This window comes from Castor canadensis, chromosome 6 (assembly GCF_047511655.1).
Source record: "Castor canadensis chromosome 6, mCasCan1.hap1v2, whole genome shotgun sequence".
Lineage (NCBI taxonomy): Eukaryota > Metazoa > Chordata > Mammalia > Rodentia > Castoridae > Castor > Castor canadensis.
The window spans coordinates 9,089,397-9,113,389 of record NC_133391.1 but is presented as its reverse complement, the minus strand read 5'-3'; the positions used below and the strand labels follow the sequence as shown (position 1 = coordinate 9,113,389).

At 37.7% G+C, this 23,993-nt stretch overlaps 1 protein-coding gene and 1 pseudogene across 2 annotated transcripts in view; one reads left to right on the top strand and one right to left on the bottom strand.

The window, feature by feature from the left end:
• The window catches only part of LOC141424003 (vomeronasal type-2 receptor 116-like), a 45,320-nt gene extending 25,707 nt beyond the window's left edge, over positions 1–19,613 (top strand). The window contains exons 1-6 of one of the 2 annotated variants that reach the window (XM_074075659.1): positions 11,035–11,060; positions 12,570–12,861; positions 13,225–14,031; positions 14,751–14,978; positions 15,720–15,843; positions 18,685–19,613. In XM_074075659.1, the coding sequence (XP_073931760.1) occupies positions 12,604–12,861; positions 13,225–14,031; positions 14,751–14,978; positions 15,720–15,843; positions 18,685–19,613 (2,346 nt within the window). In that variant the 5' untranslated portion in view covers positions 11,035–11,060; positions 12,570–12,603. Of the gene's footprint in view, positions 1–11,034; positions 11,061–12,548; positions 12,862–13,224; positions 14,032–14,750; positions 14,979–15,719; positions 15,844–18,684 lie in introns of those variants that run through there. The other variant, XM_074075658.1, reaches the window with a different exon arrangement.
• LOC109676094 (vomeronasal type-2 receptor 116-like) overlaps positions 1–23,993 on the bottom strand; it is a 173,744-nt pseudogene that overhangs the window by 60,632 nt on the left and 89,119 nt on the right.

Here is a 23,993-nt window from a genome sequence, read left to right as displayed (position 1 = left end):
AATTTTGTGTTTATTTTTGTATTAGGTGAGGGATGGGGTCCAGTTTCAAGTATTTAGTTTTCCCCACAGCACTGATTAAATATACTGTCATTTCTTCAAGTATGTGTCATTTTGCCACATACTTGTGAATCAGTTGATTTTAAATGCATGGGATAGTTGAGGCATTTCAATCTTCCATTGATGTGTGTGTTTGCAATTAGGCAAATAACCTTTTTTTTTTTCCATACTATTGCTTGAACACAGGGCCTACAGTTTCAGTGACTCCACAATTTTTTCTAGATAGGGTCTCATTAACTCTTTGCCAGAGCTGAGTCAAACTGAGTACTAATGATTTCTGCCTCCTGAGTAGCTAGGATCACAGGTCTGAGCCACTGCCGCCTGGCTGTCATGCAGTTTTATCCCAATAATTTTACATTAATTCCTGGAATCTGGTAGTGAATTCTCAGTGTTCATCTTTTGCTCAAGATTGCTTGGGCTGCCAGGAATTCAGTGAATTCCGTGAACTTTCTGTGATTGTTTTGCTACTAATTTGAATAATGTCAGATTTTTCATCTTTTACATATTTTCTTGATGTTATTGTGTAACTGGTGTATAAAAGGTAAATTAGACATATTTAATGGGTACCATGTTATGTTTCAGTACATATAAATATTTCATACAATTTATGTTAGATTAAACATTACTTATCTTCAAAAAATTCCAACACTTCTTTAAGATGAAACTTACAAAAGCATTTGTGGTAGGTTTTTGGAATATCATTAGTTTTGAAGACATTACCATGAATCTATAAATCACTTATGTAGATGGACATTTTGACATCTTTGAGCAACTTTTCCTTTGAACAAGTTCCATTAATAAAACTTGTTCATAAACATTGAAATCTATAATTTTTAAAAAACAATTTGTTGTTCCTGGGTAAGGTTTTCTGGTTGGTTAGGAGCCAGTTATATTGTACTTGTGTCTATTGCTACAGTATTCCTATTTCCCCCTCAGGCTTAATGTGATTGCTTCTTCGAGTAATTGGCAATTGCACTTTTTCTCTTTGTTTGGCTGTGGTACCTCTGTATTGATTGTGCAACCTCTACATATATTCATTTGAATTTCCAAGTGAATACACTCATTTTCTGCAAAATAATGTGACCCACTTTTTACTTTTCATTCTTTCTTTACTACTAGTTTTTTGTATGTACAATAGACTAAGAAATTCTAGAAGGATATTAAATTCTGGTGTTATGTTAATGATAGTCTTTATTCTACTGCATGCTGTCTTTTGGCACTATGACTGTGTACTATATTTTTGAGTCAGATTTAATGTAGCTCTGCTAGTTTTGCTTCTCAAATGATTTGTTAATTACTATTTGTAATTTTTGGACAATTTTTGTGTCTATGTTTCAAGGATATTTTTGTATTATTTCCTTTTTTGTTTTGTCCTTTTCTGGTTTTGTTATCAGGTTAACACTGTATTGGTAGGATGTATTCAGGTCATTCTTTCCTTTTCAATTTACAAGATAGTTTGAGAACCATTGGTGTTGTTTCTTTTGTTTAAGTTCTGGGAGAATTTAGCAGTGAATCAATCTGGTCCAGGGTGTTACTTTGTTGGGAAGTTCTGTTAACACATCATATCATTGCACAGTATAAATCTGTTTGGGTGTTTTAGATTCTATATTTTCAATTAGTTTGGTCTTACATGCCTAGAAATTTATCCATTTTGTCCAATTTTCAAATTCATTTTAATACACCTTTCAAAATATCCCCTATTGATCCTCTGGATTTCAGTGGTATCCAAAATTCAAATATCCACTTTTTCACATTTCATTTTATTTACTAGATTCTTCTCTCTTTTATGGGGGTGCTAAGTATAAGTGAGGGATTGTCAATCTTGTTTATCTTGTAAAGTTCCAACTTTTTTCATTGATTATTTATATTGTTATTCTATATTCCACTTCATTACTTTCACATCTCTTTAATTCCCACTTATTCAACTTGGAGTCTTGTACTTTATGATATTCACCATCTGTGATTCTTCCTTCATTCTGATTTGATTGTATATTCTTCTCATGGGATTTAGTCTGTCCCTGACTCTATTGGTTTTGACCATATTTGTTCTTCATCTGTGATTGGGATTCCTGTGAGTGTCTTCTGCAATATTGGCTTAATGAACATGACAGATTTCTTTATTTATGGCTAATCATAATGTTATTTGAAATTCAAGACATTTCTTTTCTACATTTTATCATTATTTAATATGTGTATATGGAGTTTCAATGTGACATTTCCATATATGTGTACAATATACCCCAGTTTTGTTCATCCCCTCACTTATTCTTTCTGTGCCCTGTCCCCCTTCTTAAATTGACTTCATCACTTTCATTATTCCATATTCATACATGTGCAGAATACACATCCACCATCTTCAACCTCCATTGCCTTTTTCATCTTTACCTCCACCTCCCACTGTTACCCTACCCTTAACAACATGTTTACATTCCTGACCTTCACTGTCTAAGGGTCTTTTGATTGTAGAGGTGCGTTTCCCTTGGTATTCTGTCTCTAAGCATATCACAATGTAATCAGTGTAGTCTCCTTATTACTTTTCCTTGTCCTTTATCCATAACCCTCTATTGTTCAGCAGTTTTCAGAGTGTGTTCCATTGTGTCTTTTTCCTACACAGATGCAAAATATTTTAATATTATTCACTCTCTGTCATGCTCTTCTCCTTTCCCTCCTCCCTAGTGTCTTTTAACACTCCCACATTTCAATGATGCCATATTTATATTGAATATACATACTGCTTGCTAGTATTTGTATTTGGACCTATGTTCCACATGTTTGAGAAAACATGTGACCTGTATCTTTCTGAATGTGGCTTACTTTGCATAACATTATGCTCTGCAGTTCCATACATTTACCTGCACAAAAAATGTTTTATTCTTCTGTATGACTGAAAAATATCCATGCTATATAATACCACATTTTCCTAATCATTTCCTCAGTTGTAGAGAACTGGACTTGTTTCCATAGCTTGGCCATTGTGAATAACATTGCATTAAACATGGGTGTGCAAGTGTGTTTATTGTATCCTGATATACAGTAATTTGAATATATGCACAAGAGTGGTATTGCTGTATGTTATGATAGTTCTTTTATTAGTTTATTGAGTTACCTCCACACAGCTTTCCATATGGTTGTACTAATTTAGTACAACCAAGGAACAGTTTACAGTTCCTTTTCACATCCCATCCTCACCAACATTTGTTGTTTTGTGTTCTTGATGACAGCCATTCTAAGAGGAGTGAGGCAAATTCTTTTTTTTTATTCATGTGTTCATACAATGTTTGGGTCATTTCTCCCCCCTTCCCCCACCCCCTCTATTAACCCCCTGACCCACTCCCTCTACCCACCCCCTGGTACCCGGCAGAAACTATTTTGCCCTTATCTCTAATTTTGTTGAAGAGAGAGTATAAGCAATAATAGGAAGGACCAAGGGTTTTTGCTAGTTGACATAAGGATAGCTATACAGGGAGTTGATTTGCATTGAATTCCTGTGCATGTGTGTTACCTTCTAAGTTAATTCTTCTTGAACTAACCTTTTCTCTAATTCCTGGTCCCCTTCTTCTATTGGCCTCAGTTGCTTTAAAGTATCTGCTTCAGTTTGTCTGCGTTCAGGGCAACAAATGCTATCTAGTTTTTTAGGTGTCTTACCTATCCTCATTCCTCCCTTGTGTGCTCTTGCTTTATCATGTGATCAAAGTTCAATCCCCTTGTTGTGTTTGCCCTTGATCTAATGCCTGCATATGAGGGAGAACATATGATTTTTGGTCTTTTGGGACAGGCTAACCTCACTCAGAATGATGTTCTCCAATGCCATCCATTTACCAGCGAATGATAACATTTCCTTGTTCTTCATGGCTGCCTAACAATCCATTGTGTATAAATACCACATTTTCTTAATCCATTCTTCAGTACTGGGACAGCTTAGCTGTTTCCATAACTTAGCTATTGTGAATAGTGCTGCAATAAACATGGGTATGCAGGTGCCTCTGGAGTAACCTGTGTCACAGTCTTTTGGGTATATCCCTAAAAGTGGTATTGCTGGATCATATGGTAGATCAATGTTTAGCTTTTTAAGTAGCCTCCAAATTTTTTTCCAGAGTGGTTGTACTAGTTTACATTCCTACCAGCAGTGTAAGAGGGCTCCTTTTCTCCAATGCTTGGTGTTAATTGTGTTGCTAATGATGGCTATTCTAACAGGGGTGAGGTGGAATCTAAGTGTGGTTTTAATTTGCATTTCCTTTATTGCTAGAGATGCTGAGCATTTTTTCATGTGTTTTTTAGCCATTTGAACTTCTTCTTTTGAGAAAGTACTGTTTATTTCACTTGCCCATTTCTTTACTGGTTCTTTAATTTTGGGAGAATTTAGTTTTTTTTGTTCCCTATATATTCTGGTTATCAGTCCTTTGTCTGATGTGTAGGTGGCAAATATTTTCTCCCTCTCTGTGGGTGTTCTCTACAGTTTAGAGACCATTTCTTTTGTTGAGCAGAAGCTTTTTGGTTTTATGAAGTCCTAATTATCTCTCTATCTCTTAATTGCTGTGCTGGTGGGGTTCCATTGAGAAAGTTCTTACCTATACCTACTAATTCCAGAGTATTTCCTATTCTTTCCTGTATCATCTTTAGAATTTGGGGTCTGATATTAAGATCCTTGATCTATTTTGTGTTAATATTGGTGTATGGTGATATATATGGATCTAGTTTCAGTGTTTTGCAGACTGCTAACCAGTTTTCCTAGCAGTTTTTGTTGAGGAGGCTGTCTTTTCTCCATCATATATTCTTAGCACTTTTGTCAAAGATAAGTTGGTTATAGTTGTGTGGCTTCATATCTGGGTCCTCTATTCTGTTCCACTGGTCTTCATGTCTGTTTTTGTGCCTGTACTATGCTATTTTTATTGCTATTGCTTTGTAATATAGTTTGAAGTCGAGTATTGTGATACCTCCTGCATTCTTCTTTTGACTGAGTATTGCCTTGGCTATTCATGGCCTCTTGTGTTTCCATATAAATTTCACGGTAGATTTTTCAATCTCTTTAATGAATGTCATTGGGATTTTGATGTGAAATGCATTAAACATGTAGATTACTTTTGGGAGTATAGACTTTTTTACTATGTTGACTGTAACAATCCATGAGCATGGGTGATCTCTCCACTTTGTATAGTTTTCCTCAATCTCTTTCTTCAGAAGTTTACAGTTTTCCTTGTAGAGGTCATCCACATCCTTTGTTAGGTTTACACATAGGTATTTGATTTTTTATGAGGCTATTATAAATGGAATTGTTTTCATATATTCTTTCTCAGTTTTTTCATTATTATTGTATAGAAATGCTAATGATTTTTCTAAGTTGATTTTATATCCTGGTACCTTGCTATAGCTATTGATGGTGTCTAGGAGTTTTGGGGTAGAGTTTTTTGGGTCTTTAAGGTATAGAATTATGTCATCTGCAAATAGGGATATTTTGACCATTTATTTACCTATTTGTATTCCTTTTATTCCTTTTTCTTGCCTAATTGTTCTGGCTAGGAATTCCAGTACTATGTTGAACAGGAGTGGAGAAAGTGGGCATGCTTGTCTCTTCCCTGATTTTGGAGGGAATGGTTTCAGTTTATCTGCATTAAGTATAATGCTGACTGTAAGTTTGTCATCTATAGCTTTATAGTTTTAAGGTAATTTCCTTCTATTCCTCATTTTCTTAGAGCTTTTATCATGAAATGGTGTTGGATCTTATGAAAGCTTGTTTCTGCATCTATTGAGATGATCAAGTGGTTTTTGTTTTGCTTCTGTTAATGTGGTTTATTATGTTTATTGATTTTTGTATGTTGAACCACCCTTGCATTCCTGGGATGAAGCTTACTTGGTCATGGTGAAAGATCTTTTTGATATGTTGTTCAATTCAGTTTGCCATTATTTTATTGAGGATTTTTGCCTCAATGTTCATTAAGGAGATTGGCCTATAATTCTCTTTTTTGGAGGTGTCTTTTCCCGATTTTGTGATAACTGTAATACTGGCTTCATAAAATGTGTTAGGCAGTTTTCCTTCCCTTTCTATTTCATGGAACAGTTTAAGGAGGGTTGGTATCAGTTCTTCTTTAAAGGTCTCATAGAATTCAGCAGAGAATCCATCAGGTACTAGACTTTTCTTTTTGGGGAGCCTCTTGATTGCTGCTTCAATTTCATTTTGTGTTATAGATCTCTTTAGGTGATTAATATACTATTGGTTCAGTTTTGGATGATCATATGTATCCAGAAATCTGTCTATTTCTTTAAGATTTTCAAATTTGTTTGTATATAGGTTCTCAAAGTAATCTCTGATGATTTCCTGGACTTCCATGGTGTTTGTTGTTATCTCCACTTTTGCATTCCTGATTGTACTAATTTGGGTTTTTTCTCTCCTCATTTGAGTCAGGTTTGCCGGGGGTTGTCAATCTTGTTTAATTTTTCAAAGAACAACCTTTTTGTTTTATTAATTCTTTGTATGGTTGTTTTGGTTTCTATTTCATTGATTTCAGCACTTCTTTCTATTATTTCTGTCCTATTTGTTTTGGGATTTGCTTGTTCTTGTTTTTCTAGGAGTTTGAGATGTATCATTAGGTCACTGATTTGGGATCTTTCAGTCTTTTTAATATATGCACTCGTGGCTATTAACTTTCCTCTCAGGACTGCCTTTGCTGTGTCTCCTAGGTCCTGGTAGGTTGTGTTTTCATTTTTATTGACTTCCTGGAACTTTTTAACTTCCTCTTTTATTTCAACAATGACCCATTTTTCATTAAGTAATGAGTAATTCAGTTTCCAGCTGTTTGCATATTTTTTGTCTTTACTTTTGTTAATGAGTTCTAATTTTATTGCATTGTGATCAGATAGTATGTATGGTATAATTTGTATTTTCTTATATTTTCTGAGACATTCTTTGTGCCCTAGCATATGACCTATTTTGCAGAAGGTTCCTTGGGATGCTGAGACGAATGTATATTGTGTAGAAGTTGGATGAAATGTTCTGTAGACATCAAGTAGGTCCATTTGATCTTTGTATATTTTAGAACTATGATTTCTTTATTGAGTTTTTTTTTGGATGACCTATCTTTTGATAATGGAGTGTTAAAGTCTCCCATGACCACAGTGTTGTAGTTAATACATGCTTGTTGGTCCTTCAGGGTATGTTTGATGAAATTGGGTGCATGATATTGGCTACATATAGGTTGATAATTGTTATTTTCTTCTTGTTTATTTCCCCTTTTATTAGTATGGAATGTCCTTCTTTATCTCACTTGATCAATGTAAGTTTGAAGTCTACTTTATCAGAGGTAAGTATTGCTACTCCTGCCTGCTTTCAGGGTCCATTCTCTTGGTAAATCTTCTACCAGACTTTCATCATAATGTTTTGCTTATTTCGGTTAGTGGGATGGGTCTCCTGACAACAAATTATTGGGTCTTACTTTTTAATCAATTTCATCAAATGGTGCCTTTTGATGGGTGAATTAAGTCCATTAACATTAAGTGTTAGTACTAGGAGGTATGTGGTGATTCCTGTCATTTAGTTGTCTTAGTTGTTTGAAGGTTTGATTGTGTGTACCTAAGTTGAGATTACTCTCTACTTTCTTGCTCTTTCTTCTCCTGTGATTTGGGACTGCCTGCCCTGTCCTGGTTTTGTTTGCTTTCAGTTTCTGTGTGCAAATCCCTTGAAGAATATTTTGTAGTGGTGGCTTTGTGGTCACATATTGTTTTAGTTTCTGCTTATCGTGGAAGACTTTTATTGCTTCATCAATATTGAATGATAGTTTTGCTGGGTAGAGTATCCTGGGGTTGAAGTTATTTTCATTCAGTGCCCAGAAGACCTCACCCTAAGCTCTTCTTGCTTTTAATGTTTCTGTTGAGAAGTCTGCTGTGTTTTTGATGGGTTTACCTTTGCATGTTATTTCTTTTTTCTCTCTTACAGCCTTCAATATTCTTTCTCTAGTTTCTGTACTTGTTGTTTTAATGATGATATGCTGTGGGGTATTTCTATTTTGATCTGGTCTGTTTGGTGTCCTGGAGGCCTCTTGCATCTCTAGGGGACTAGATTTTTCTAGACTTAGGAAATTTTCAGTTATTGCTTTGTTGAATGTATTATGCATGTCGTTTGCTTGCATCTCTTCTCCTTCTTTGATGCCCATGATTCTCAGGTTTGGTCTTTTGATGGAATCAGTGAGTTCTTGCATAATCCTTTCAGAGGCATTAAGTTTTCTGAGTAATAGTTCTTCCGTTTTTACTTTAATTTCTATTTCATCTTCAAGTTCTGAGATTCAGTGTTCTTCTTGTTCTAGTCTGCTGGAGCTGCTTTCCATTTTGTTTTGTATTTCTGTTTCATTTTTTTTTGAGTTTTTTGTTATCATGTCTCACTTCCTCTTTAATATTGTTAATTTTTGTTCTTAATTCATTTATCTCTCTATTTACGGTGTTGTCTGTTTCACTTTGGTATTTATTTAGGGCTCCTATGACTTCATTTATTCATTTTTGTGTCTGCTCATATTCTTAATTTTTGTTGTCTTGGAATTTTTTGAGTGCCTCTGTGTACGCTTTGTTTGACCTTGTCTAGTAACATTTCCATGAAATTCTCAGTGATTACTTTCAAGATTTCTTCTTTCAGAATGTTCTTGTGGGCTTCGTTGGGTTCCTTGGGTTTGTTTATCTTTGTTTTGTTGGAGTCTGGAAGTGGGTATCCATTTTCTTCAATTCCCTCTGAATCCTGTATTAATTTATTTTTTGGGGGAGAAAGGTTTCCATGTCTTTTTTGTCTTCCCACCACTGCATTTGGTGCTGTTTCTGTCTTTGGTCTGTGTGTAATTTAGTATTAGCTAATTTACAATATTAGACCTAACAAAACAAAGAAAGAAAGAAAGTAAAAAGAAAAGGAAAAAAAAAGAGTACCCAAGAACTCAACTGGGACAGGTGGTGGACACACAAACAGGGAACAAAACAAACATACAAACACATAAATTAAATTCCAGGTTCAAGAACAATAGAATTTCAGTCTTAGTAATTCTGGTGTTACTCTTTCTGCATCCAGTCCTGGTTTTGGTATGTAAGCAGAAGCTCTGTCTAAGTTTCACCAGGTGGTTAGGGAGACTCACCAGTTTTTTTCCCCTGTCTTTCGGTGGCAGCTGCTTAGTTAGCTCCACCCTCAATGAAGTGTGGCTTGTCCTCAGATTCCAGAGATCAGCTCTGTGGACCACTAGCCATCCTGCTTTGGAGTTGGGTTTTCACTGTGTTTGTTTACTGGGGGCTTGTTTCTTTGCTTCACACCTTTTCTTTGGGGCAAGGTCAGAGATCCATCAGCTGGCTCTCTGCTGTCAGCATGTTATGCTGGTTTTCTGACTGTTTTCCAATTTTGAAATGTTGTTTGACTTTGGATGTTACTCACTGGTTCAGGAGATGAGCTTTGTGGATAGCTATCTGCCCTATTTCAGGCAGCGGCTTATCACCTGCCCACTGTTGGCCCTTCTGCATTTCCAGTCTTTGTTTACTGAACTTTCACATGGAGATCAGCTCCTTGCCCCTCCTCCATTCTCAGATGTGCTCAGAGCACCCTATCCCCTCTGCTGTGTGTTCCTTTTCAGTTCCTTGTTTATTATTCTTTTTTTTTTATTGTGGGGCAGAGTTCAGTCTGTCCGTGGGCTATGCTGGTTTATCTCAAGGGTAGCTGTGGGAATACCACGTGCCACTTATTTTCTCACCAGTTGTTTTTTTGTCTCCAAAGCAGGTTTGGAGCCGGCATCTGAGGTGTGGCAGCCATCCTGTTTTCTCATTGTAATGCATTGTAAACAAGCTTTGTACAGGCTGGGGGTCCAGGGTGTCAGAATTTAGATTCTTCTTGGTCAAATACCTTTAAATAATAGCAAATTAACATAAAAATTATACAAACATAGAAATAAACAAAAATGAGAGACTGGATAGTCATAAGAAATATAGGGGTAAAATACAACAAATATACATATAAATGTATCAGAATGTCATAATGAAAACCATTCTTTATATATATATATATATATGAATATACATAAGTATATTTATATGTGTGGATACACAATATACAATAAATGCAGTGTGTATTTGTATATATATATATATTTCCATGTGAAAATTTCACCATGGTATTTCTTATATAATGTCAGTGTTGATACATTCTGTCATATTTGTTTCCCTAGGGAAATCCTTATTCTTCCTTCATCACAAATGAAGAGCTCTTTGTCTTACAGGTTTTTGTTTTTGCTGTCGTTCTTATTGTTGTTGTTGTTGTTCTTCTTCTTCTTCTTCTTCACTATTGTGAAATTCAACTAGCACTACTGCTTCTATGTTTGTGCTGAAAAAACATCTCAGGGCAGCAGTGTTAAACTTACATTTATTTTTTACTCTTCTTTTTAAGGCTTGAGAATCTTCTCTTTATCTTTCACCTGTGAGAGCTTCATTATACTATGGCTTCAGGCAAACTTGGTTTTGCTTTCTTGTGAATGGTTAATTTTGATCCTCCTGTACCTTGATATTTGTGTCTTTCTCTATGTTGGGGAGTTTTAACATTATAATTTATTTGAATAAGCTTCCTACATTTTTGGCCTTCTCAACTGGTTCTTGAATTGCAATAGTGCAAATATTTGGTCTTTTATACTTTTTCAAAGAAGGAATAAGCCTTTGTCAACTTCTTCATTATTGTTCTCCTTCAGTTGTGTATTTTAAATAGCCTGTCTCTATGAACATTCATCTTTCTTTTTTTGATCTACCTTGCTATTTTTCTCTTCTATCACATTTTTTGAGTTTGTTAAATGTATTTATCAGCTCAAGAAATTCTGTTTAATATTTTTTATTCTCTCTTTGTTTTTATTAAGTTTTTCAGTAGACTAATGAAATATTTCTCTTTTTTTTTTATTCCAGTTCATGTATTTGTTTCCTTAAAATGGCTTGTTTAATTCTCTGACTTTTCTCCCCTAACAAATAGTTCCTGATTATACACTGTTGTCTCATCTGGAGAATGAGGTGAGGTCATAATTTCCTAAAAGGTTCATGATGCTTTCTGACATGGGATATCATTTGGGCTTTCAACTATCACGTATTTACTTATTTCAGTCTTCCTTCCTTTTCTGGCTTCATTTGGGCCTGTGTTTCCAGAAATTCTAAGAATTTGGTATGTTTTGTCAGAGCCTGTTGTCAATTACACTATTTCTCTGGAAAGGTTTGTAGGGAATGATTTGTTGATATATTATTATTGTATCATTAATGAACACAAAGAAAAATCCAGTTTGTCACACATAATCTGTTGCTGTATTGAAAATGAAAACCTCAACAATGGAGTGCATAGAGAAGTACTATAAACATATGAACCTCTCCCTGGGGATAGGGTAGGCCCAGATACCTCATCCACAGTTACTAGTCTAAGGTTGTAAACTGTGTGATGGTGCCTGTTTCTGAAACTAATCACTGTGGTTTGACCAGTTCCAAGTTTCACTGTCATTCCTATGGCCACCAAAGCGATCAGGCTGTGTCACATAAAAATCCTTTACTCACCAAGACTAACACATCCTGAATTAAAACAAGGCCTACTCTTCTCTTCACTTCCTATTGTTGAAGTTGGCCTAGACCCAAAACTGCTGCCACCAGCCACAGATGATGTGAAAGGGAGTAGTAAATGTGCAAGATATGGGCACTACATTTCTTCCAGATGCAGTACAGGTATTCTAGAAGCTCTACACTGCAGGGCTGTGTGATTTATATCAGCCCAGTGTTTGAAATCAACACACTAAGAATGAGTTCAAGAATCAAAATTATAATCTTAATATCTGGACTTACCCACAATAAACATTGTCTCACACCACATTATGGAGACTGAGTTTGAAGTAGTGGTTGTAAAGAAGACCACTGGCAACCTAGGCTGATGTTAATGGATATGTTCAAGTCTCAAGGTCACAAGGATCTCTGATAGTGGTTAGGCAAGCAAAAACAAAATTTGTATTCCCAGGGAGTAGGAGAATGTTAAGAAGTTGTGATTTCTTATAATCACATAACAGATTGGGTCAATTTAACAACACATACACACTTTCACACATGTGGCACAGGAAAAACAAAGGATAATGTACCACAAATTTGCATTGAGATAACAAAGCATCTCCCCTTCCTTCTCCCTCACTCTCCCTTCCCTCTCCCTCTCCATCTTCCCTCTTCCTGTCCCTCTACAGCCCTTTCACTCTTGCTTTCCCCTTCTTCCTCTCCCTACACTTCTCTGTCTCAACCCACTTTCTTTCTCTCTCCCTCTCCCTCTACCTTCCTTTCCTTGTTCATACAAGTACTTGAATCTCATTTATGGAAGATTATTTTTTATGACCTCAACTAAACTTAAATAAGAACCTACATTCTTAATGAATATGCATAGACACAGATTATGTGACATATTATTTTAGAGACACATGTGTTCAATGCAAAGAAGACATTGATTTGAATTTAAACATATCACATATTTATTATTCCTAATGGAGAAAACAATCGTCTCTATTTAGGCTTTCCTTAAGGAACTACCAGTTTGTACTTGCCATGGATTTTGCCATTGAGGAGATCAACAAGAACCCCCTTCTTCTACAGAACATGTCTCTGGGATTTGATATTTATAATGTCCTACACACGGAATGGGGGACATTAGAGCCACCATTCAAGTGGCTTTTTCTGTCTGACAAAGTTGTTCCTAATTACAACTGTAGAAGAGAGAGCAAATCTGTAGCAGCACTTACAGGACCTTCACGGATAACATCTGCCAATACTGGGACACTGCTGCAGCTCTACAAAATTCCACAGGTAAGGGTGTGGGTGGGATGGGAAGAGATGAAACCATGGCTTCTTTCGTGCAATTGACAGGTGTCACGAAGCAGAAAAGGAGGAGGCTGTTTTGATGAAATTCTCCATTTTTAATGTCAAAGAGTTTGTGGAAGACCCATGTTCCTTTTGTTTGGAACACAGAAGAGGGAGAAATTGAAGCAGACACAGGGCTTTCTTAGATTTCTGAGACTGACGTATGGTTTTCCAGAGAGTTCTCATAGAGTGTAATGAGCAAGCCTTACTTTCTACCTCTTTTCCTCAAGCTTAGTATGTACCAGACCTCAGCTTGTACTTCTTGACTGTCCTCTTTTTCATGTGGCTTCAATTTCCTTCTCCCTTTAGCTTACCTTTGGGCCTTTTGATCCTATCCTGAGTGATCATGACAAGTTCACATCTCTCTATCAGATGGCTCCCAAAGAAACATCTCTGGTCCTTGGCATGGTCTCCTTGATGCTTCATTTCAGATGGACCTGGGTGGGGCTCTTCATTTCAGAAGACCACAGAGGTTTTCAGATTCTCTCAGACCTGAGAGAAGAGATGGACAAGCACAGAATCTGTGTAGCCTTTGTGGAAATGATCCCAGTCTCTATAGTGTCCTTTTTCCCAAAAACCTGGTCAAAACATCACCAGATTATAAAATCATCAGCAAATGTGATAATCCTTTATGGTGACAGTGATTTCCTGGAAGTTTTAATGAATACTTTGAGGGAGATTTTAATGACAGGCAAAGTCTGGATCCTGAATTCTCAATGGGATGTAATTAGAAGTCATATCCATCTCATTTTAGACTCATTCCATGGACAACTCATTTTTTCACACCACCATGGAGACATTTCTGGTTTCAGAAATTTCATCCAGTCAGCTAACCCTTCCAAATATCCGGAAGACTTTTACCTGGCTAGTCTATTTTTAGTGTTTTTAAAATGCTCATTTTCTGAGTCTCAGTGTGGAACTTATAAGAAATGTCCACACAATGCCTCCTTGACCTGGTTGCCTGGGAATCGTTTTGAAACAGCCATGAGTGAAGAGAGTTACAATATTTACAATGCTGTGTATGCTGTGGCCCACACCCTTCATGAGATGCTACTTCATCAAATCCAAATGCCAACAGTTGGAAATGGAAAGTGGATGGTGTTTTCCCCTTCTCAGGTAAAGCGTTTTTCATTGGAAGGTACATGACATCAGGAACGTCTCTTTGTGAACTGATTTCATAGACAAGCTAAGTAGTTTGTGATACATTTCAGAAAGCACAAAATAAAGTGTACATTTTTCACTTCCTAGGAGATAACTAGACCTGGACAGATGTATACTTGAATACCAGGGAGCCATGTGTCAAAAAGAAATATGTTTTAGTTCCACGTCAAGGTTTTCTGACTTCAACAACCTACATGGAAAATGTTTTCAATAGGATAAAGCCAACATTTCACAAACAGTTTCTTAAATAACAAGAAAGAGAATGAGGTCTTTGAGTACCTAAGACCTGCTAGAGGCTGTAGTGGGTATTTTATATTAATGATTTTATTTAATTCCAGTTTAGGTGTTAATGAACCCATTTGATAGTTGAATCTCTAGATTCATTCATAAAATACATGCAACTAGGTTTTTCCAGGAAGTTAAAAATGATCGAATTCCCCAGAATCACTCATTATAGTTAAGTGTGACATAGGTGTTTTGTGTTGAAACTGTAATTTTGATACTCTGATGTGTGTCCAGCATTTGATATCATGATATTTTAGTTCTCTAGTTTTTCCTTTGTACTACATCATTTCTGTAATGCATTATGAACACAATTAGGAACTTTGCTCAGTTCAGATTTTCTGTCTTAACCATGAACTCCACTTCACCTTAGGATGATGCATCTCTTTTAGCTGCACCCCTTTATGAAGAGCATTCAGTTTAACAACCCTGCAGGAGACCAAGTGACTTTGGATGAGAAAAGGAAATTGGAGGCAGAGTATGACATTCTCAACTTTTGGAATTTTCCAGAAGGTCTTAGACATAAGGTGAAAGTAGGAAAGTTTTCCCCATATGGTCTACATGGTCAACAATTATCTCTACATGAAGATCTCATAGAGTGGAACTCGGGAACTTTAGAGGTGGGTTGGATCAAGTCATAAAGCTTTGAATTTCACACATCAATAAGATATACTTGTTCAGAGTTAATATTCCTAATATTGGTTCATGATCCAGCAATGTTCATTTAATAACTTCCAATTTAAAGATTTTTCTTATTAATTCAATCATGGGTGAGAAAGGAACACATTTGTTTACCAACATGTTTCTGTGTTCATATTTTGCAATCCTAAAATACACACAATATCTGTTTTTCTTGGCTGTCCCTCACTGTGACAAAATGAATGAGAAAATCAACTTCTAGGGATAAACAGTTTATTCAGCTAAGAGTTGTGAAAGTGTCCTTCTTGAACTGGGCCTGGTCCTTTAAGGTCTATGGCAAGGCAGACCATTATGGTTGGAGCAGGTAGCATAGCAAGTACACACCTCATGGCATCAGAAGTTCCAAGAGAGAGAGAGGATTGGCCCTAGGGTACCAATATCACTTTTAACTGAATACTTGTAATTACAAAATTTCCTCCCACTAGTTTCAATGCTTAAAGGATCGATACTTTCTAAAAAAACAGCAGTCCTTGTGACCAAGACTTTTACACATAAGCCATTGTGTCATGTTATGGCTAGAGTCTAATAATGTAAAATGAATTTGAAATATTTTTGTAGAGAAAATTGCTATTTCTTATTTATCCAATTCAATAAACACTGTAATTTTTGAAATACTATGGAAATGTCTGAGCAACCACCAATACATATCTGATTTTCCTCAGAATCCTCACTCTGTTTGCAGCGAGAGTTGTGGACCTGGATTCAGGAATTCCCCTCAGCAGGGAAAGGCTCCCTGTTGCTTTGATTGCATCCCTTGCCCTGAGAATGAGATTTCTAATGGGACAGGTAAGTCTGTGACTTATGAAGAAACTCCCACCCATCCTAAATAGTTTCCGATATTCTTTGAAGAGGGAAATGCCCTACAAGTGGAATGCATAGGCAAGAGCTTCCTACATCCATTGGCAAGTGAAATGATACAAAGGATCACAATTACCTTTGAAACAACACAGCTCCTATACCATGATTTGCAATTTGATTCATGGCTATATTAATTGTAAGCATTACCTTCTCAAGAAAACACATTCCCCCACTTCTCTTTATGCAATTTTCATCTCTGTCATGGACTTTGGGAGAACTATTATGGAAAAATATCTTACTATTTATACCTCAGTGAATACATGGTTCTTGCACATGTCTATTTTCTGAGTGCTTGTCAAAATTCTTGACAAAGACCAAGAGTTCAGAAAAATTTTGTTTGGTTTAAGGGATAGGTTTATGTATATTGTAAGAAATTTTTAAAAACTTCAGCTGGCAGACCTGGGTGCTGGTGGATTACACCTATAATCCTACTTTCTTGAGAGTTGAGATCAGAGGATTACAGTTCAAGAGCAGCCCAAGCAAACAGTGTGTGAGATCCCATAGCAAAAACAACCAGATGAAAATGGACTGGAGCTGTGACCAAGTGGTAGAGTGCTTGCTTTGCAAGTACAAAACCCTCAGTTTCAATCCCAGCCCCTCCAAGGAAAACAAACCAACATTCCATATGTAAAAAGATATACAACTCATAATGACATGAACTCAAACCAGCGTAATAGGTCTACAATGAATACACAAAGACCTACTGGAAAAGTGTCATAAATTTGTACAGAGATACATGCACACTAATATTATGTTAGATGAGTGGGGGAAATGTCAACTAGATTTTTATGGTATGAATTCTTGTAACAATCACAAAACCTGAAAATGTTACCATCTGTCAGAAACCCACAGAAAGTTGAATGGAATGATGTAGAATAGAGATACAAATGGATAATGAACATTTCAGGATGCCACAGTTAGCATATTACATTTACAATGTCCAGATTTATGTTAAATAATACATGCTAGAAACACTTCTACATCACAGTTTTTCATTTCCTTAATGACTCATATGTACCTTAGTTAAGCAGCATAGTTGCATGATTTCAGTTTCACTTTAAAATATATTGAGATTGACAACACAGTGCAGATGCAATTAATTTGCATTTTTAATTCTTTATGACTACAGGGTTTAATGTAGGTTCACTCTGCTCAGATAAGGAACTCTCTATAAACAATTCCACTATTTTCAAATTGACATATTAACAAATACTTGTTTACACATATCACAGTTTAAAGAACACTTTAAATCAAGATTATAAAAAATGAAAACATGAAAATATTATGAAAGGACTTGAGGGGTTGGAATAAATACTCAGGAATAAAATCAGGAATGCCAGACATTGTTTATAACAAGCGCCTATCATAATACAGAAAAGGAAAAGCAACCTAAAGACAAAGAAACAAGAGACCCAATACAACAAGAAAATATATTTAGTAAATTAACACAACAAAGGAAAATCAAACTTAAGGGGTATTCTAATATAAATAAATGTGATAAAAAAATCTTAATAACACTGTTCACCAAGAAAGGAAAACTTTGTAACAGGACATCAGTTGTGAAATTCTGCAGCCCAAGACATTACTTTCAGTAACAGAAATGAACACATAGTTTATGAATTGACTTATTGATTAATTGATTGGCTCCAGGCTCTAAACAAGAAAACTTGGTCTTGCTAGGCAAGTGCTCTATCACTTGAACTATACTCCCAGTCTTTTTTTGCTTCAGTTAATTTGTAGACAGATACATGTTTTTTGCCTTGCAGTGTGATCAGCCTAAACTGGGAACACAGGTGCCAACATCACTCCAAGCTTATTTGTTGACATGGGATCTGAGTCTTTCCCCAGGCTGGCCTTGAAATGCAATCCACCCTGTCTTTACCTGTTGAGTGCTTGGATTTCAGCCTTGGTCCCGTGCACCCAGCATAAAATATTTTTCAGAAAAAGAACATGTAACATGAATATTATGGTAGTGTTTTCCATGAAATTGAGGTAAATTGTGAAATTAATCATTGAATTTACTTATGATGTAATACGAGGCTAATATATATGAATGTATTATATTCTACATAGTAGTTGTAAGTCATAAGTGAATTTTTTAAACAATGACATTTACTATATCTTAATGTATATGCTCCCTAGGCCAAAAAATCATGCTTGTTTTGAAAGACTCTTGACATTAACAAAACACGTGTAGAATAATGACAAATAGACTGGAATTAGTGCAGGTCTAAATAGGATTATGAAAGGACAAACATAGTAGAAAGACCTTAGTACCCTACAAATAAATGTATTGATTCAGTGCAAATTTACTCTGCCCTAGAACATGCATATGGTAAAAATTACATTGAGTTACAGGATGTTGAGTTTTCTTCACCCAGTTAAAAAGTGTTATTGATTGCCTCTATTTTCTGGAAATTATTAATTATCTATCTCATAATAAAAGGGAACATAATTCTAAATAAACTTGGGGTGGTTGTGAATAAAACAAGATATAATTTATAGAGGTTTTATTTGGTGAGCTAGGAATAACTTTAGTGTTTTTTGAGAGTTCCAAAATGGTGTCATGAATATGCCAAATAAGTCAAGGAAGTTAAAGTGACATTGTTTGTGCTACCATAACAAAAACGGGAAGTGTTTGATTGGAATTATTTGCAGTGTAGAATTCATTTTTAACTAAAGCAACAAAAGAGGAAAAGTTTACCATTGTGCTGTAGGGGAGAGGTGTCAACTGAACCCTGACTAATGGTAACCTGCACTCATCACCAGCCATGGATCAGTGTGTGAAGTGTGCAGATCATCAATATGCAAACCGAGACAAAAACCACTGCCTCCAAAAATCTGTGACCTTTCTGGGTTATGAAGATCCCTTGGGTTTGGCTCTGGCCTGCATGGCTGTGATCTTCTCTGTACTCACAGCTGCTGTTCTTGTGGTCTTCATGAAACACAGAGACACTCCCATTGTCAAGGCCAATAACAGGGCTCTCACCTACATCCTGCTCATCTCCCTCACCTTCTGCTTTCTCTGTCCCTTGCTCTTCATTGGCCGTCCTAGCATGGCCACCTGCATCCTCCAGCAGACCACATTTGGAATTGTGTTCACAGTGGTTACTTCCACTGTCATGGCCAAAACTCTCACTGTGATTCTGGCATTTAATGTCACGTCTCCAGGGAAAAGGATGAGGTGGCTGTTGGTATCAAGGACACCTAACTACCTTATTCCCATCTGCACACTGATCCAACTGACTACCTGTGGAATCTGGCTTGGAACCTCTCCACCCTTCATTGACACAGACACAAACTCGGAACATGGCCACATCAACATTGTGTGTAACAAGGGATCAGTTGTGGCCTTTTACTGCATCCTGGGATACCTAATTTTCCTGGCTTTTGGGAGCTTCACTGTGGCTTTCCTAGCAAGGAACCTTCCTGACACATTCAATGAAGCCAAGTTCCTGACGTTCAGCATGCTGGTGTTCTGTAGTGTCTGGATCACCTTCCTCCCTGTCTACCACAGCACCAAGGGAAGGGTCATGGTGGCTGTGGAGGTCTTCTCCATCTTGGCCTCCAGTGCAGGGATCTTAGGCTTCATCTTTGGTCCCAAGTGCTACATTATTTTGTTAAGGCCAGAGAGGAACACTCTATATGGCTTCAGGAATAAAACCCATTCTATGTACAACGAGGCTTCTGAAAGTTAAATTCATGTGTATATTAAACAAAAATCAAAAATAAAAGTAAAGCATTCTAGTAGTTAGATATGAGATGAAAACTTGTGGCTTACTTCAGTCTACTGAAAACTCATGCTACTTCTTCTATCAGGATTAGAATTTCTATATGTTGCATTTCTCATTTTCAACATTTGATTGCATTGTGATGTTGTTATTCACTTTGTCTCATTCATTGTGTATTCAACCCTGCAAATACTACTGGCTTATGCTTCTAATCTCCACAATGATGTTTTCTGCCTTTTGGTATTTATGGTTACTTTCCTCAATTTTCAGATTATGTGAAATTCAGTGTCCCTCTGTTTTATATTCCGTTGGTATTTTTCATTGATTTTTTTGGCAATAGTGAAAAATTCCAGGCAATTCCTGTACCACATGAGGAAAACCACCATCCATTTTTGTATTTCTTATTTTTGAGATAGAGTATTTCTTTTTGCTTGGGCCAGCCTGGTCCTCCACCCTCCCATTTAGTGTGTCTCTGTATAGTGAGGAAACAAGCACCTTCTGCCTCTAAAAGAAAATGCTTCAGGTTCCAATGAAAGCGGCAAGCTCAGCATTCTTCCTTAATGAAATAGTGCCTCATTCAATAAATTGATGTTAGCTTGATGTAGCATATTAGTTCTAATTCAGCAATGCTGAATTAGTTCTGTGAAGTCAGCATTGGGGCACATACTGAGCAAACAGAAATATGGTCTTCTACAGGGGAAATATAGTAAAGACGCCCTGGTTTAGAAGGTTAGCTCAACTGGAAATTGGTCACTGAGAGCCCCGAGTTCCTATATTCTTCTAGGGATACTGGAGCATTGGCCAGGATTCTTCTTTATTAAGGTTTTCTATTTTCCCATGGGTGGTGTTTGTCATGGTTCTGCCAGTAAGCTTTCTTTCCCAGTGTGGAGTTGGGGGCTGGACCCAGTGTTTTGAGCACTGCAGTTGAATATGATTCCAGAGCTACAACCCCTAGTACAGTGATGACAAAACACACCCCAATGCATTCATGTCTAGTCTCCCTAAATTTGTGAATACTTCAAGTGAAAGTACACAGTAGACTAGTTTCCTCCAGCTAAAAACTTGGCTTCAGGTATCAAAGCCAGTACTCTTGACCACAATTGTCACTTGGGGCATGTGTCAATCACATTCTCCAGTCATGGAGCCAAAACGGTGTGCATTCAAACACACACACACACACACACACACAGACACACACACAGAATGAATAGTTATGGAGGTAAAGAAGTCACAAATGTATCTACTATCAACAAGTTAAAAACCCAGGTGAGCACAGGGTATAAAATCCTGTCCAAAAACTCACTCAAGAGCCAAAAGCAAGAGTTGACAAGTCTCTTCAAGGCAATAGCAGGATAAAGCAATGCTGTAACTAATACAGTCAGACAAGAACTACATGTTACTTAGTGGTTTAATTCTACTCTGGTCTTGAACTGCTTAGACAAAGCCCACTCCTATTAAAAGGGCCAAGTGCTTTTCTCATTTAGTACATTGAAATATTCACATTGCTCAGAAACAGCCACACTTAGAATAGTGCTTGATCAACTATCTGAGTACTCAGTGGCCCATTCACATGTCACATAAAATTAACCATCTATCATAAAGCCCTTTGTTGTGTTTATCTGTGAATAAAAAGTCTTGCCAACCTCAGATTGCTGAAGAACTAGAGAGTTGCTGTGACCACCTTTCACGAATGAGGACAAGGTGCAGTGTCACTGGCTCATTTCATGAAGCCATCAACTAGAGGGAGACATGTGCTCTTATTTCTCTTTTAGAACACACTGGCCCATTCATTAGATTCACCAACCCCTGCCTGAAAAACTGTTTAATTTGCTCTCTAAACTGCACCAATTTTAGTTAATTAATTGCAAAATGAATGTTGTAGGCATCATAAGACTTTATCAATAACATTAGATAAATAAATCCCACTGGAGTAACAATAATTGGAAATCTCATGAAATCCTTTATAATCCATAAAGCAGCTCTGAGAGACAGGTGAATCAGAAAGCTAAGACATGCTTGGATTGCTGATGCAGGCTGGGCCAGTGAGGTGGGGTCACTGTTACAACCTACATCAGTCTAATGCCATTGTCCCTCCTCCCCCACATGCCACTTCAGTCACTGACTGTCACTGGTGGAAATTTGCTAATCTCCTTGCCAAGGTCCTGTCCCACACATGTCAGCACTTCACCGCAGTGTCTATTACTCTGTATCTGGCCAACCTGGGCACAGGATGTGGACATGAGTATACACAGGGACATTCACAGCTAAGCAGGGGAGACAGAGTTAGGAGAGTGCCTTTTGGTTCCAAGACTGGGCTGGGAACCCTGACAGTCCCTTCATAGCACCAGGGCTAATCAGGTTATACCAGCTTCTCGTGGATCTTTGAATATGCCAAGGTAGGCTTGGAAGCATGGATATAGATGAGAACCTGTCAATGCTGTCACAACTTATTCCCTCCATGCTGTTCCCACTATACTGTGCCTAACCATTCGAACACTTTTCCTTCTGACTAAACAGACTTCAGTGTCTGGTCACTGACTATGCTGGACCTGCATGAGTTGCTGAATGTGGGCCAAGAAGTTGTATTCAAGTCCAGAATCCAAGTCTCCAGATGCTCTACCTTCAGTGTGGACTCTATGGGATTCCCAGTATGTGGGCAGGGGGTGGAGAATCCTGAAGCAATGTCCTGCCTGAGCTTACATCAGCCCTGGTGCTTATCTGTGCAGGTGGGTGATGAAAGGGTCCTCTGAGTTAGACAGTTGGGTCACAGTCCTGTGTCTTGGGGCCAAGAAAGACTATGGCTGGTTCAAGTCCAGGGCTTGGATAAGGGAACCAGAAGGGAAGTCATTGTGGAAGTGTTCTCACCCTGTCATATATACTCAACCTCACATGCATGAACACACATGTATGCACACAGATGGATGTATGTTCACCATAGTGGGTTTACTCACCCAAATACACTCATACACACACACTTAGGACAAATATACTCAATACACACACTCGTGCATGTGCACACTTGTGCATAAACACACAGCACTCATATGCACATGTACACACTCTCTTGCACGTACTCACCTGTGTAATCAGACAGGAGCCAAGTGGGATGTGAGAAGAAGGTCGAATGTGTTGTTTCTCTGTGGCACAGCAGTGAAGTATATACAAAAGCAAAACTGCACAAAGAGGTGGAGGTGTGCTGAGGGTGACAGGATAATGCCAGCATAGATAACCAAGGAAGAACTGAGAGTGTGTCTGGCTAGTGCACTATGAGTAGGTCAAGATAGGGTAAAGGAGAGGCTCATTCCCACAGATAAGCCATGCTAATTATGCACATTAATCTCCTGGACAACTCCAGCAAGCCCAGGAATGGGACCTCAGGATGTCTAAGGTAGTGAGAGTTCTCACTAGCCCAGACAGTCACCTGCAAAGGACTATGGGACTCCTTGTGGATTGGGGTGTCCCTCAGGACCCCTTTCATGAGGGTTTGTGTGGACATGTGCAGCTTCAAACAAAGGGGAGAAAAGCACAAGGGCAGCTCTGTGGTATCCCATGCAGACTCCAAGGAAATTTGCTCATGTCCACATTCTCATCTTGTAGAAGGAGCTTAAAACTGTGGGTCTGGTGTCTACACAGCACACACATCCAGAAAGTATGTTTCTACTCTGTGGCCTTGAGAAAGTTGCTTGATGTCACTGTGCCTCTGTTTCCTCCCCTCTAATATGTAAGTGATAATAATACCTATTTCATCATTATGAGGTGGGTCAAATAGAATAATTCCACTATGAGCTTAGGCTACAAACTGGCTCCCATGGTGCTGTCAATATGTTTCCTATGGTTATTCATCACTGGCCAGTAGCAGGAGAGGCTGTGAAGCTTAAATGCATGACGGATGAAGGCCACCTGCATTATGTCAGCACATAGTAGGTGCTAACAAAGCTCCAATCTCATGCACCCCTATCGTGAAGTAAGACTTTGGCACAAAGGGAGTGTGGCCACCTCATCCTGGACACTAGAACCAAGGCTCATAACCCTTGCTTCTGAGAAATTCCATGGAAAACAACTGTCTAGGCTGCTGAGCTCTGGGTGTTTCAGTGAAGGGAAGGGGCTTTCTGGCTGACACTGCAGGTTAATCTGTGACAGGAGGTATCATTTTACATTAACCATGGGCCCCAAGGCACATAGCAGTAATACAAATCCCTCTCCTCAAAGTGGAACACGGCTCCCCACACACACCCACCTTCCCCAAGTCAGCCAGCCATTGGGGTATTCTAAAGATGCAAATGGTTTTATGGAGTTGCCCAACATTCCCTCCATGTTACAAAAAAGTAACTGCAGCCCCAAGATAAG